We start from the raw sequence: 14,402 nt of genomic DNA on the forward strand, positions 1-14,402 counted from the left end.
TGCATCACGGATCAGATACGTTTCATCCAGGATATTCTCAGCTGCACGGAAAATGGAGTGCCCTACAGAAACATGAAAGGACAGATGAACCCCCCTGGGGAGAAGAGTTCCTGTCTGAGGTTGGAGACAACCTTTTTTGCCCAAAACAGAGCCCTTTCAGGTCATGCACAATCCTTCATGGCTCTAAACTGAATCTTCTCATGTGGTTACTTAGGACCACAATGGAAATGTATCAGATTTTTGTTTGATTCTTTTCTGGTCTGCCAACCTACTAACATTACAGATGGTGAACGACAGCACTTTTATGCAAGTAACAGATGAGCCAATGAAATGTCACCTAACCACAGATCCCCACCAGGCCCTGCACAACCCTCCCCCCTGATGTAGACTCACCAAACCTCCATGGCCACCTCTTCCAGGTTTGCACATTCTTTGATTGTTTCAACATCCATAAGTGCACCCTCATTTCAGCCAACTAATTGTCTATGCATGGGTAATTGGGAGGCAGTGTAGTCATGTCTTAAGGCAAGCCTCCTTTATGCAATTTCATCATCCATTCCTATTAATTTTCATATAATCCTTTATTAGGTCAACGTGTGCTATTTTTTTTTACAGCTATGCCATAATCAATTATCAAAACATGCTTTAAAAATGCATCCAGAAGGCATACAGTGACGTTTTACAGTCAATATGTGAAGTGCAGAGGTCTGTGCAGACGCTTTAAATGTGCAGTAGATTAAGGGGATCGATTGGGGTGCAGACTGGGTGAGGAGCACTTTGATCTATGGGTCCTTCTACAAGTGCAAACCACGCCTTCTCTTGATGGCCGTGGTATGAGGAGTGATGGTGGGACCGTGGGGAGGCCAGAGGAGACCTGGGCAAGACCCTGGGTGACTTCTGCTCCGTGCAAAGAAGCAGGAGCCCACACTGGTGGAGCGCTGAGGGGTGGATGTGTTGAGAAAGACCCACAAGCTCGAGCACTGAGGGGTGGATGTGTTGAGAAAGACCCACAAGCTCGAGCACTGAGGGGTGGATGTGTTGAGAAAGACCCCACATGTTGGAGTTCTGATTTTTAAATGTGTAAGTGTATACTGGTCATTAAGGCATAATTCTCATTCTGACATACAAATTCTAGTGGACTTGGACATTAGAAGACAAATACTGTAACCCATTATAGGGTTCCTGTGCAGTTTTGCAGAAAACTTGTTCTCTGAAAATGTCACGGTATGGAGGGCCCCCTGCCGGTCGCCCCCGTCCACAACGGCAGTTGTCCTGTTTTTGTTGCATTGTGTTAGTCCCTCAGGTGGGCGGAGTCTATTATCCGCCTCACCTGATGGTCGTTTGTCTGTCTATATATGTCTTGTCCTTGTACCAGTTGACTGCTGGTTATTATATCCTTAATTCGGATCAGTTCACGGGTTTTTGGTTTGCGCACTTTCTTCATTAAAACCTTCCTTTTCCCTGAGACTTGGCGTGGTCGCTTCCATTTTATTATGCACTCCCTGCCCATCACACATGTAACCCCTGTATGAAATAACAGAATAACAAACTACTGCCTTACCATAATGTATCTGATTAAACGCTGCACTTTTTAAAATGGACAAGAATCAACAATAGCAGCTGCCCAGTCTTTATAGGCTCACCTCCTCTTTATATAAAAACAGTTAAAGACTCATTACATTCATCCTCCTTGAGTATGTTGTAACTGACAGATTGTTTCATGTAAATATGACCCGTTTCACTGTATATCATTAGTGTGTGATAACTAGGCCAGTAAGCACCGTTTCTCTTCGAGCAATAAAGCTTCTATAAATCTTCTGTGTGGTGCCTCAGTTCAGGTCCCCTGTTGCCAGTAGCTGTGAATATTGGCTTCAGCTATAAGACCAATACATCGACTCTGCTGCTGCTCACAGATTTTCACACATTTAGTTTGAGTTTGAAATTACAGTTAGGACTTTTATCAGGATTTAGGAAAGATCATGAGTTCTGAGGCCCGGAATCCAGCACCTGAGCAGCTGGAGGAGCTGATTCGGGCTGATGAGCCCCGGGCCAGCGGGCCGGGCAGAACCGCCGTGGTCCGGTGCAATCTCCTCAACATACAGAGCAGGTTTCTCGCACTGGGCCGCCGGAGCGAGGCGGAAGCGCACCGCTGAGTGGTACACCACGCCTGTTTTATCACACCTGTTTCCACTTAGAAATTAATGCGCTGGTTTAATGGGGTGGTTTAGGGGCAGGGAAAACTCGCAGCTGTGAAATGACCCTGTGAGTCCAAACGCCCCGTCCTTGGGCAAACGGGCTATTCTGTGTGCTGTGCACAGTCCTGGCCTTGTGTGTGCTTCCTGCGGTCTGCCATAGGCTGTTTACAGATTACAGGTAGTATGTGTTTAACTCATCCAGACACTGACTGGCTTTACCGTTAATGGGAAACTCCTTGTCTTTATATTTCCAGCAATAACACGCCGCACTTTTATACACATAAATCATGAGCTGTGCTGAAAGTGTAGTGAGTATCTGTGTTACCGCCTGCATTACTGTCATATAGGATCGACGATTATGCGACACGATCACTTTGCGTACGCCTGGTGGAGTTGTATCTGGTGTTTAAGCTAACCTTACTCTATCAATTTCCTTTGATGGTTTACTACAGCGACAGAAGTCATTGGCCCAGAGCATATAACATATCAAACAGCCCCATAACAGATAGTCCCCCACATATTCATTTAACAACTGTGGCGCACAAAGGACTTCGCTCCTGCTAGGGATATGTGAGGCCTGTCCAGAAGAAAACTCTTCACAATCAACATGTCTGTGATAGTGCAATAGTGTAATCGTCTACAGTAATACAATAGATCTACAATATAGCATTGCCGATGCACAGTGCTTGTTTCTCAGGGTTGAGTTCCTGAGGATTTCTCACTGCTTTTACCTAGTCAGTTGTGATAACATGGTGACCAGTCAGTTGTGAGAACATGGTGACCAGTCAGTTGTGAGAACATGGTGACCAGTCAGTTGTGAGAACATGGTGACCAGTCAGTTGTGATAACATGGTGACCAGTCAGTTGAATGAATTGTTGTGTTGACAGGAACCTGGATTTGAGCCAGGACAGAGTATGATGTCCTCAGAAGGTCATCTGAAAATATTATATATTTTTTAAAAATAATGATGTTTAAATGCTGTCTTTTACAGTCATATGCATTGCACATATACTCACACTTCAACATGTTATAACATAGACACACACACACACACACACACACGTAGTAGTGCCCTGAAGGCTTAGAAGCAGCTGTTACTATGGATGAATAGAGTGATATTGCATCAGTGCTGATGGGGATTCCTTGTTCCGCCTGAGCAAAGTTTGCTGATAAAAAAGGCAATAGCCACAGGCATCTGAATGACCCGTTAATGAAACCTCTCACATCCCTCCAGTTAAAAATATGAGCACACATACGCGCTCACACACACACACACACACACACACACACACAAATTCCAAAAGTGGCTCAGTGAGTGAGAAAGCTATTAAAATCGGGTTCACTCCCATTTGACAACGTCCACTTATAATAAACAATAATCACAGGTTTACATCATCTCTCCAATTAAAATGGGGGGCCTGACAAAAGGAAAACACAAGAGGAGATCCACAGGGAGGCCATCGCTCGAAAAACCTTACGCCTTTGTTTCCCAGCAATTCACAATGAAGATGGAGTGAGAGAGCGTTGCGGGGGAGAGTTGGTTGGGGCATTGGGGAGGGAGTTGGGGGGGTGAAGGCAGGGGAACCCTGGAGAGCCAGTAGACTCGGTTGGTGTAGCAGTGTGCAGGATAAATTTGAGGCTTTATAGAAGCGTTATTGATTGAACAAAAGCTCCAGCATGAAACAGGTATGTGCATGGGCCCTATTAAAGGATCCATACGTTTGAGCGCACTCTGACTCCTCCTACCCGGGACCCCGTGACATCACACAACTCACACACCCCCCAACCATCCCCCTCCCCAGGGTGCAGGGAAAAGTATGTAAGATATGTAAAAGTAAGATATTTTACTGGCAATGCTGTGCACTTCTGTTAGCTCTGCCTTACGGAAAGTCTGAAAACTCAGTACACAACGTGTTTGAGCTGAGAGTCCATGTATTCGTCTTTCTCTCTAACATCAACCCGTCAAAAGCATCAAATAACATAAAGGTGAAGACCTTGACTGCCACAAAACATGTTAACATCACAGATGGAAGGAGAGAGAGGTGGAAGATCCCAGTGACAGATGTGATGTGTCACCTCTCTCTATGGAGTCTGTGCTAATGAGATGTCTATGCATTGCTATAAAGGGACCTGCTTGTAAGATTTTTACATTGCCCTTTAATGGTTTGTATAAGAGCTTCGTAAATCACGTCCAAACATTAATGGAGCACAAAATGTGCCACAGTTGCTCTTTCACTTGTTTTAAACTCTGCGTTTCAAGGACTCAGCAAGATCTTGTCAGCGTGATCGCATCACCTAAATGTGTTGACTGCTACATGATGGGCTTTGTTTTTGTTTTGCTTGTTTGTTTCTAGTTCTTAGGAACCAGACCCAGCGTTTCCAACAGCACCAACAGGCTGTGAGAGTAGAGCACGCCTTTAAAGTTCTTACTTTTTCACTACCAGGAGGAGACTGGGTCTGGTACAGTGCAAAATGGCATTAGCAGAGACGTAGCCTTTTCCTGCACTAATTTACACCCTCTATGATGTCCACCCTTAAAGGACCAATATGTGACATTGACATCAAATATTTAACCCTACATCATCCTACATCAAACAAGCACAAGACAATGGTATAGGACAATGAGTCATACCCAGTATGTTGATTGCCTAATGCAGTGGTTCCCAAACTTTTTCTGCCGTGTCCCCCTTTAATAGATGAGAATATTTTTGCGTGCCCCCCCTACACACACCCCCCCCCCCATATTGACACATGTGCACATGTTTTATTTACAAGCTCCGCGCCCCCCCTGCAATAGCTCTGCGCCCCACCTAGGGGGCACGCCCCCCACTTTGGGAACCACTGACCTAATGTATATGTTAGCAAATTACAAATCAAACTGTGGATTTATTATAATGTATTATATTTTATTGGTCACTGTTAGCATGACTGGTTGTGGATGGTAACTCAAGCTAAGCCCATTATCCCCAAAACAAAAGCCCTCTGCTCCACTGGCGTAGGGGAGGGGCACGCAAGGCACGCACTGCGGGGGGGCCCCGAACACAGGTGGGCCCCGCCTTAGGACGAGTTTATTGTTTAGTCATCCTCCTGGGTGATGTTAAGCCTGGTTTATACTTGAGGGTCTGCGCGGCGAAAATGACGTAATCGCTGTGGCTCCGCCCGTGCGCGAGGGCCTCGCGCGCTGTCGATTCGCGAGGTCGTGCACCTCTCGAATTTTGTAATTTCTCGCGCGCGCCGCGCTTCAGCGCGATGAACAAAGTCATGTTTGCAGGGTTCATACACCTTAACAAGGTGGAATTAAAGCATTTGTACATCACTTTCAAGGTCCATTTCAATATTTCCCAGCACTTTAAACTTAGTTAAATATTTATACATATACTCAAAATTATTCGCTTTTTATCACATTATTTAATGGTTGTTTATTTTCAAAACGCCCAATCTTAACGTCTTCACGTTCTCTCATGTTTCGTCCTGGAATTACAAGAGGCTCGTATTTGTTAACGTATCGTTTCGGACAACACTGAAAAGCCATATTTACACTGCAGTGACGCTCGCGACGCTCGCGAAAGTATAAACGCCTACACCGCTCGCGCAGGTTCGCGCGCTACGGTCGCTCGTGAGATTTTAGCTCACGCACGGGCCTCCTCATTGCCTCCTTGCGGTGGGGCCCCAGAATTTTGCGCTACGCCTCTGCTCTGCTCCGAACATACAGACTCTGGTGTAGGGTTGCCACCTGTCCCGGTTTTCCCGGGACTGTCCCGGTTTTCACGCCGCTGTCCCGGTTTTCCCGGGCTGTCCCGGTTTGTCCCAGTTTTCCTTCTTTTTAATATTCGGTCCTGGCAAAAAAAAAAAATTCATTTAATGTCCTGGTTTTCACAAGGTTAGTTCAAACGACTATTTAGACTGTTTCTGCACACTTTAAATCCGTCCATTTCCCCCCGTAACATTTTACGTTCGCCCCCCCCCCCACCCTCACTAAAATATCTACTTAGTAATATAACGCTTAAAAAATTTGACAACATCTATTGATTCAGTCACAAAACGGAATAAACTTTTCTGAAACAGATATGCCATTTCAATAAGATAATACTAGCTAACTAGATAAGTCTTAAGCTAGCTAGTAGCTATGGATGGGCACAAGTAATATTACTCAATTTGGAGGTCAGAATTCACTAAACAAATTGACTAATAACATTCAGTTTAGTCAAATTTAGAGTCAGTTTACTCTAAACTCTGCTGTTTCTGTCATTTCTGTCATATTTCTGTAATTTTTTCATTCTGGTTGTTGCTGAGGTAATAAGCCATGGCCTGTCCACTCCTCAAGTGTGACAGTTAGCAGTTAATGTTAGCATGTGTTAGCATGATGGTGTTAGCTAGCACTAGTTGGGATCACTTCACCGGCTGTGTCACCGGCTGTGCTGCCATGATAACCCACCTACACATGGACCACAGAGTATTATAAATGTTGATATTTCCTTAAATACTAGTAGCTGTGATAAATTTTGGTTGATCAACATTAGCTGAAGCTCAGTGTTCTCCTGTTTTGGAGAAAACTCACAAACTCTGCAAGGAATTCTGGGCTCTAGGATGTCTCCATCTTTCAAGCGTATTGCCAGTCTTTTACTGGTCCTCGTCATGAAGATTTTTATTAGGACACTGAGGTATTTTAGGTCAAGTGGACTCTTAACATGAACTCTGCCGATCCAGTTTGGTTGCTTGCATCCGTGTCTGCCGTGCGCTGTGTTCTACTTGGCATGTCTCTCAAGGCGGAGATCGTGAGGGAAAAATCAAAGAAAGAAAGGCTGAAGAGTTTAATGAATGTAACAAAAATGGAACAACATAAAGATGCACTAACAGGGACAAAAGAAAGCCAATATAACAACAAGGCCTGACCATTTTTGGAACCGGCAGCTGACGAGGAGCCCCACCGAGAAAAACATCTGAGGTTGCCGTCTCTGCATTATCTCCATGTGCTGCCATAGGAACACAGCATCATATCTGTTCCTCCATATTCAGTCAGCAAGAGTGGAGTTCCATCAAGGAATAGGGTGGCCACTACACTGCAGGTGTGCGGTGTTGCCCCACCCAGGTGTGAAGATGCCCCCATCGAGCAGCAGTGGGCATTGCATATGACTTTTCCTTCGTCTTCAGTTATTAATGTGTATACTTCGGTTCTGTGCCACAGCCCACTCAGGTGGTGTGCGTCCTGCCTGTGTTTTATTATATCATCATGTTGTTCCGGTTTCTGTTTGCGTGACTGCTGTCAGTCATTGATGTTATATCGCCTTCCCTTTGTTCCTGTTATCACACATCTGTGTTCGGGTTTGTTTATTTCATTAAATTGTTCAGTCTGACACCTGTGTTTGCTTCGCTTTTTTTTTTTTAACCTGCACAGTCACATGTTTCCTTCATGTAATGTGGTAATATCATGATTTAGAACAGTAAATATATTACCTATTGTTCAGTTAAACTTCTTTGCAGCTTATGCCAGTGTCCTAGAAATTGACTATGTTGATCCCTTTAAACAAAGCATTGATTACACCAGCCATGCCTTGTAATGTCAGGGGTCCTCTGACACTTGTCTCTTTCCCACACATTGCCCCAGCTGTCAGTCCCTGCTTACAACCACAGTGCCATAAAATTAGTCTTCAGCTGAACAATAAAAACATGTTACCTCATGAATTTAAATGGACAAAATTCTCTTGGTTGCCATGTGTTTTGCAGGGGGGAACGTAGACAATCTCTAATGCATCATGTGCTTTATAAGATGGTAATAACTCTGAACGCTGAGCTTTAAACAGTGAGCTCCTCCCGAGCCTCCCAGTATCCAAGCCCATTTCTTCTATGGCTTTTTCTGTGGTTTTTTTAAGACAGCAAGGTTGGGGTGCGTGGTGTGAGCCGAGACAGGGAGCTCTGAGCTGTGACACTTGTTTGTTTTCTTCGTTTACCCGGGCAGCCCCTTTGAGGCGCCTCTTTTCAGGATCCCACTTTGAGGTCCACGCACTACTGAACAGTGGTCATAAGGATGAGGAGGCCCGCCTGCGTTCTAGCTATGAGCTTCACTTTGAATGAGACTCGTGGCCCAGTGATGAAAGCACGCTTTGTATAGCAGTGGAGAAAAAGTGCTCATTTGGGAACAGTTTTTTCCCCTTTATCCTGGTGAAGTGGACTATATTAACAAGGCCATAAAGACAGTGAAGGCCACAATGAGCATGTGGCAGGGAGCATGGTGGACACCCTATACTTAGACGAGTGGGATAAATAGATAGTCACTGAGGTCACTAATGGACCAGTATCTGATTTAGTCCACAGCTATTTCAATCACTTTATGTTTGAGTAATAATCAATGAGATGGCAAGTTTTTGATGGTTTCATAAACATTGAGAGTTACCCTTAGGGTCATAAGAGCATGCACATGGAATGCCAACGAGAAACACCGTTTAAGTACACATTACATAACAGCCTTTTGACTATTTACTGTTTCATAAACGTCCCCCATGGACTAGGACTTATAATCTATTGCTGCATTTTGAGCTCTGAGTACTAATCCTGTCAACAAGCAAGTGTATTTATCTATAGAAAAAAGATGAGTGCAGTATGGTTAAGGTTAGTTATATGATATTCATTAGAGATTCTGGCCTCCAATCAGTGTTCTTTATTTATCTAACGGTTCATATACTGAAATACTGAACAGGACACAAATCAATCCCTGAACGTAGCTGCCCTGGACGCTTCCACACAGACTTATTCTGTCAGTTTTTTCCACGGACATTTCTAAATGGATTTATGAACTGCAGAAATCAAGGTTAATTAACTGTAGAACCTCAGAATTGAAAAGCACTGTATGCAAATGGACAATGAGCTTTCTGGAGCTTCCTCACTGTGTAATTACCACAGCGATTAAGGCCAAAAGACTTAAACTGACTGAAATTGGAGCAGTTCGGCCGCAGATCTAACTGCTGGCGTTAAATTCAGCATGGAAGATTTGGCCAAGCAGGACGATGCTGGTGGCCACTGAGTCACCTAAGCAACAGTGCCAGCCCGACATGTCCTCATTTGTCTCCCATGAGTCTAATGGTGGGGAGACTACAATTCCCAGCTGCCTCTCCACCTGCAGCTCGGGAGCTGTTACTGCTCTGAGTAAAAATAAGTTTAAAGAGAACAGTAGTTCTCCAAACTGGGTAATTTGAAAGGATTTAGCATGAATGAAAATGTGATATTGTTGTTGGCTAAATACCCTGAATATTCTGTATCACAGTGTTGTCGTACTTTCAGTTCTCTGTGCATCTCCATGCACACAGTTTATTAATTGGTTGATTAACTTGTATCTTCACTGGGTTTGATCCTCCCTCACTCACTCACTCTTTCCTCTACCAGCCCACAAGAAGCTTGAACCTTATAATTAAAATGTCATCTTCATAGTCCTGTCTTTTAATGAACCAAGTAGGTTTACATAATATTCTTAAAAGACTGTACGGGGCATAGAGTTAATAGCTGTGTGTGTGTGTGTGTGTGTGTGTGTGTGTGTGTGTGTGTGTGTGTGTGTGTGTGTGTGTGGTGTGTGTACAGACACTGTGTGTTTGTGTGGGTGAGTGTGTATGTATGTGTGTGTACAGACACTGTGTGTGTGTGTGTGTGTGTGTGTGTGTGTGTGTGTGTGTGTGTGTGTGTGTGTGTGTGTGTGTGTGTGTGTGTGTGTGTGTGTGTGTAGGGAGGGATGTTAGGTAGCAGGTAGTCGACCTAATTGCCAGAACTGATGTGAAGTCTGGCATTGCAGCGCGGTTGTTTGGCGACCCCAGCGAGCGCGAAATAAAAACTTAATTGCGTTTTGCTTGTCCTTATAACGCAACCCAATCTCCCCCGCAACATGTTCAAAGCGTTATATAAAAATACAAAGCTCTTGGAGTTTTTTTAAATTATTTTAGAATAGTCAGTGTGAAGAGATCATGATTCATGACCCAGAATGACAGGCGTTCGGAACAGTCGACATTTAACCTTTCAAACCGTGCAACTATTTTCATTAAATGTATAGGATTTTTAAAAGGGGTAGAGGTTTAGGAAATCTGCCTAAGATGGAGGAAATCACTCAGAAACAACACTCAGCGCACTAAAGCATCAAACATATTTGTGCCATAAAAACAGTATTTTCTTACCTGCGTGCTATACACCGTTTTATCCACATATTTCTCCGTAACAATTCCGAATCAGTCCTCCCATTTATGTTGGACTCCACAAATGTCGATGTTGGTGCGTGTTACACCTTCAAGTTAAGGATCTTACTCCAAATGTCATGAACGCTATCATTCTACGCGCATATATCCAGAACAGCTCCAGATCTCCGTAAGCGAGCGCACCAGTGAGGAATATGCAAAATATCTTGGGAAACAAGGACACGTTTTGTCCTCTTTTAAGTTACCCGTTATTTTTTTCCTTAATTGGTTGAGGACGTGTGCCAATGTGGGCCGACGAGTCGAATTATTTTCAAAAGCTGTCTTCTTTAGATCAAAGTTCGTGAAACATCGCTGTGTACTCCACTGAAAAGTCAAGAAGCAACGGGAACGTCGTCTAGGACGCGAGGAGGAAGCGTCGACATCTCCTGCATCTGACCGCGCACTTTTACCTACATCATTAATTAAGCAGATCTAAATCAAACATAAGGATCGCGCGACACAAACATACCGAGACTCCGCGGTGCCGATTCAAACAAGCCGTCACGTCAGCTGTGGCACATAGTCGATACTTCGCAAATCTTTGCAGAGATGGTTTAAGATTGTAACGTGACGCGAAAAAGATACCAAGAAGCGGCAAAACGAAGAGCCGCTTCAGGTGGACGGAGTTGGCGAAGGCGCTGTTACCATCGCCTTGTCGGGGGAGCGGGTGAAAAGAGCACTTATCATTTGGACAGAGTGCGCAATGTTATCACCCCTGCGCGCTAGCCTCTCTCTCTCTCTCTCTCTCTCTCTCTCTCTCTCTCTCTCTCTCTCTCTCTTCTCGCTTTCCCCGTCTGACTAACAACCTGCCAGTCCTGCCTCGGCTGACACCCCCGTGACGTCATTTTAAAGTAAAATATATAACACTTGAGTCTCTACATAACCTTTACATTGGCACAGACATCCCTTTCCGCTCAGGTACCATTTCCGACAGGCATAGTGTTGCTCCAAACCTCAACTATTTTCTGCCATTATCTGGGTGACATCAATCTGGAAAAAATAGCGATTAGGGGATCAACCAGTGGATCGCGCGGACAGAGACAAGGGTAGATGGGGGGGGGTCCCCAAGGTTAATACAGAGACCAAACGGTTCACTGAGTCATCAAAAGCCTTTCCGTCATATTACACGGAAAATTATGCTTCCGTTTATCTCTCTTATGCTTCGCATAACTTCTTTATTATTATGGACTGACTGATACACAGCTCAATAGCAGCTATGTGGGAGAGAGGCCGTGAGCAAGTCCACCCTGAATCTGCGTCCTGAGTCAGTAACCCTGTGTTAGACGCCAGAGTGAGTGCTGCTTCCAGAGCACATGTTACATATGAGCACTGGTGGCAGCAGTCACTTATTATCCAGAGCATTTAGTTCTTAGTGGGTGATAAATGCTTAATGCTCAGTGGGTGATGAAGTATCAGACACTTTGTGGCCTTAAAGGGGGCCCCTGTGTTGGGGTTTGCTCCACGCAGCTTGATAAGACTGGGTGGGGGGGTTATGTGTACATATGTGTACATATGCTCCAGTGTTAGTGTGGGTGTGTTGGTGTGAGCGTGAGGAGGAGACGTAGGTAGACGGAGCGTGTTGGAGTGATAGCGTGTTGGAGTGATAGCGTGTTGGAGTGATAGCGTGTTGGAGTGATAGTGTGTTGGAGTGATAGCGTGTTGGAGTGATAGCGTGTTGGAGTGATAGTGTGTTGGAGTGATAGCGTGTTGGAGTGATAGCGTGTTGGAGTGATAGCGTGTTGGAGTGATAGTGTGTTGGAGTGATAGCGTGTTGGAGTGATAGTGTGTTGGAGTGACGCCCTAACAGGTCCAGCTGTGGCACGTTGGGCTTGAGCAGCAGTCACAGGTTGATTGTTGCATGCAGCCACATTGTACTTCTCAGGACAACACAAGCGTCCATTATGGACCATCTGTTTAGTTCTCATGCTCGTCTGAGTCTGGGGTGGGGGGGGGGGGGGGGGGGGGGGGAGTAACAGCAGGCTTAGGGAAATCACTGCGGGCTTGAGATACACGCTAACAAATACTGAAGTAGCACCCGTTCAGTCTGAGTAGGAAAGAATTGAATATTGAATCATATTTTTACAGCATGTAAGGAACACAAAACATATATGTTGCCAAAGGAGTTGTATTGTATTGTGTGTGTGTGTGTGTGTGTGTGTGTGTGTGTGTGTGTGTGTGTGTGTGTGTGTGTGTGTGTGTTTGAAAGTGGATGGAAAATAACAGTCATTAATGCTCGGTATGGCACAGCAATGCAAAGCTTCAAACCACTCCCTACTCCTTCTGAGCCAATCACTTTTATTATTATTATTTCCTAAGGGAATACACTTCTTGCAGTTCTTTTTTTTACAATACTTATAATGAGGTTAACCGTATGGTTATGAGATCCTACCATCGGACTAAATCACGCCCCTGAAGGGTATTGGAAAAGCCAGTGGTCATAGTGATTAAATGTTGAATGAGAGTGCATGAGACAGGATATTTATGAGAACTGCACCCTGCTCTGTGGGATCAATATCATACCTCATCTGGTGGGATGGGTTCTGTGGATGGGAGTTTCTTTTACAATGCTGATCGGATATCAGATACCAATAATTGGCTTCATCACCCTTTTCCTTTCCCTGTGGGCTGAATTATTGCCAAACAACTGGGAGCTTGGAAAATATGTTAACTGGCAGCTTTCGTTGCTAATTTGGTTAGAAATAATCTAGATCTTCAGAGTCTATCAGGCTATTAAACATACATACATGTGGGTAGGTGTGTGTGACTGTGTGTGGAGGGTTGAGAATTTACCTCTAGTAAGAGCTGCAACAAAACAAGCCCTTTTGTTAATTTAAGAACAACACTAAGTTTTGACAGTCACTTTACTCTTAATGTGGCTGTAACGCACGGAAGGAGACATAGAGTGGAGAGATCCAGCTGCAGAGTGTTCTGTTTATTTTGACTCAATGAGCAGAAGTACTGGGGAGGTCTGGAGTACTCGGAGAACTGAGAACAGTAGGTGTCGCCGGGAGAGAGAGGAGGCTAACTGTAACCTGTGACTGTAAGGGAGAAAGCAGAAGGCATGGTCTAGGGAGAAAGCAGGAGGCGTGGTTTAGGGAGAAAGCAGGAGGTGTGGTCTAGGGAGAAAGCAGGAGGTGTGGTCTAGGGAGAAAGCAGGAGGTGTGGTCTAGGGAGAAAGCAGGAGGCGTGGTCTAGAGAGAAAGCAGGAGGCATGGTCTAGGGAGAAAGCAGGAGGCGTGGTCTAGGCTGAAAGCAGAAGACGTGGTCTATGGAGAAAGCAGGAGGTGTGGTCTAGGGAGAAAGCAGGAGGCGTGGTCTAGGGAGAAAGCAGAAGACGTGGTCTATGGAGAAAGCAGGAGGTGTGGTCTAGGGAGAAAGCAGGAGGCGTGGTCTAGGGAGAAAGCAGGAGGCGTGGTCTAGGCTGAAAGCAGAAGACGTGGTCTATGGAGAAAGCAGGAGGTGTGGTCTAGGGAGAAAGCAGGAGGCGTGGTCTAGGGAGAAAGCAGAAGACGTGGTCTATGGAGAAAGCAGGAGGTGTGGTCTAGGGAGAAAGCAGGAGGCGTGGTCTAGGGAGAAAGCAGGAGGCGTGGTCTAGGGAGAAAGCAGGAGGCATGGTCTAGGGAGAAAACAGGAGGTGTGGTCTAGGGCGAAAGCAGGAGGCGTGGTCTAGGGAGAAAGCAGAAAGCGTGGTCTAGGGAGAAAGCAAAAGATGTGGTCTAGGGAGAAAGCAGGAGGTGTGGTCTAGGGAGAAAGCAGGAGGCGTGGTCTAGAGAGAAAGCAGGAGGCATGGTCTAGGGAGAAAGCAGGAGGCGTGGTCTAGGGAGAAAGCAGAAGACGTGGTCTATGGAGAAAGCAGGAGGTGTGGTCTAGGGAGAAAGCAGGAGGCGTGGTCTAGGGAGAAAGCAGAAGACGTGGTCTAGGGAGAAAGCAGGAGGCGTGGTCTAGGGAGAAAGCAGAAGACGTGCTCTAGGGAGAAAACAGGAGGTGTGGTCTAGG

At 45.3% G+C, this 14,402-nt stretch overlaps 1 protein-coding gene across 2 annotated transcripts in view; it reads right to left on the reverse strand.

The window, feature by feature from the left end:
* ajap1 (adherens junctions associated protein 1) overlaps positions 1 to 11,129 on the reverse strand; it is a 45,901-nt gene extending 34,772 nt beyond the window's left edge. Inside the window, exons 1-2 of one of the 2 annotated variants that reach the window (XM_077003914.1) lie at positions 10,350 to 11,129; positions 1 to 62 (exon numbers count right to left, since the gene is read on the reverse strand). The exon at positions 1 to 62 is cut by the window's left edge and continues 47 nt beyond it. Coding sequence is in view for 1 of the 2 variants with exons in the window: in XM_077003913.1 (XP_076860028.1) it covers positions 10,350 to 10,378 (29 nt within the window). In the remaining variant the exon portion in view is untranslated. The remainder of the gene's footprint in view (positions 63 to 10,349) is intronic. The other variant, XM_077003913.1, reaches the window with a different exon arrangement.
* Positions 11,130 to 14,402: the final 3,273 nt, after the last annotated feature.

This window comes from Brachyhypopomus gauderio, chromosome 4 (assembly GCF_052324685.1).
Source record: "Brachyhypopomus gauderio isolate BG-103 chromosome 4, BGAUD_0.2, whole genome shotgun sequence".
NCBI classification, from domain to species: Eukaryota; Metazoa; Chordata; class Actinopteri; order Gymnotiformes; family Hypopomidae; genus Brachyhypopomus; species Brachyhypopomus gauderio.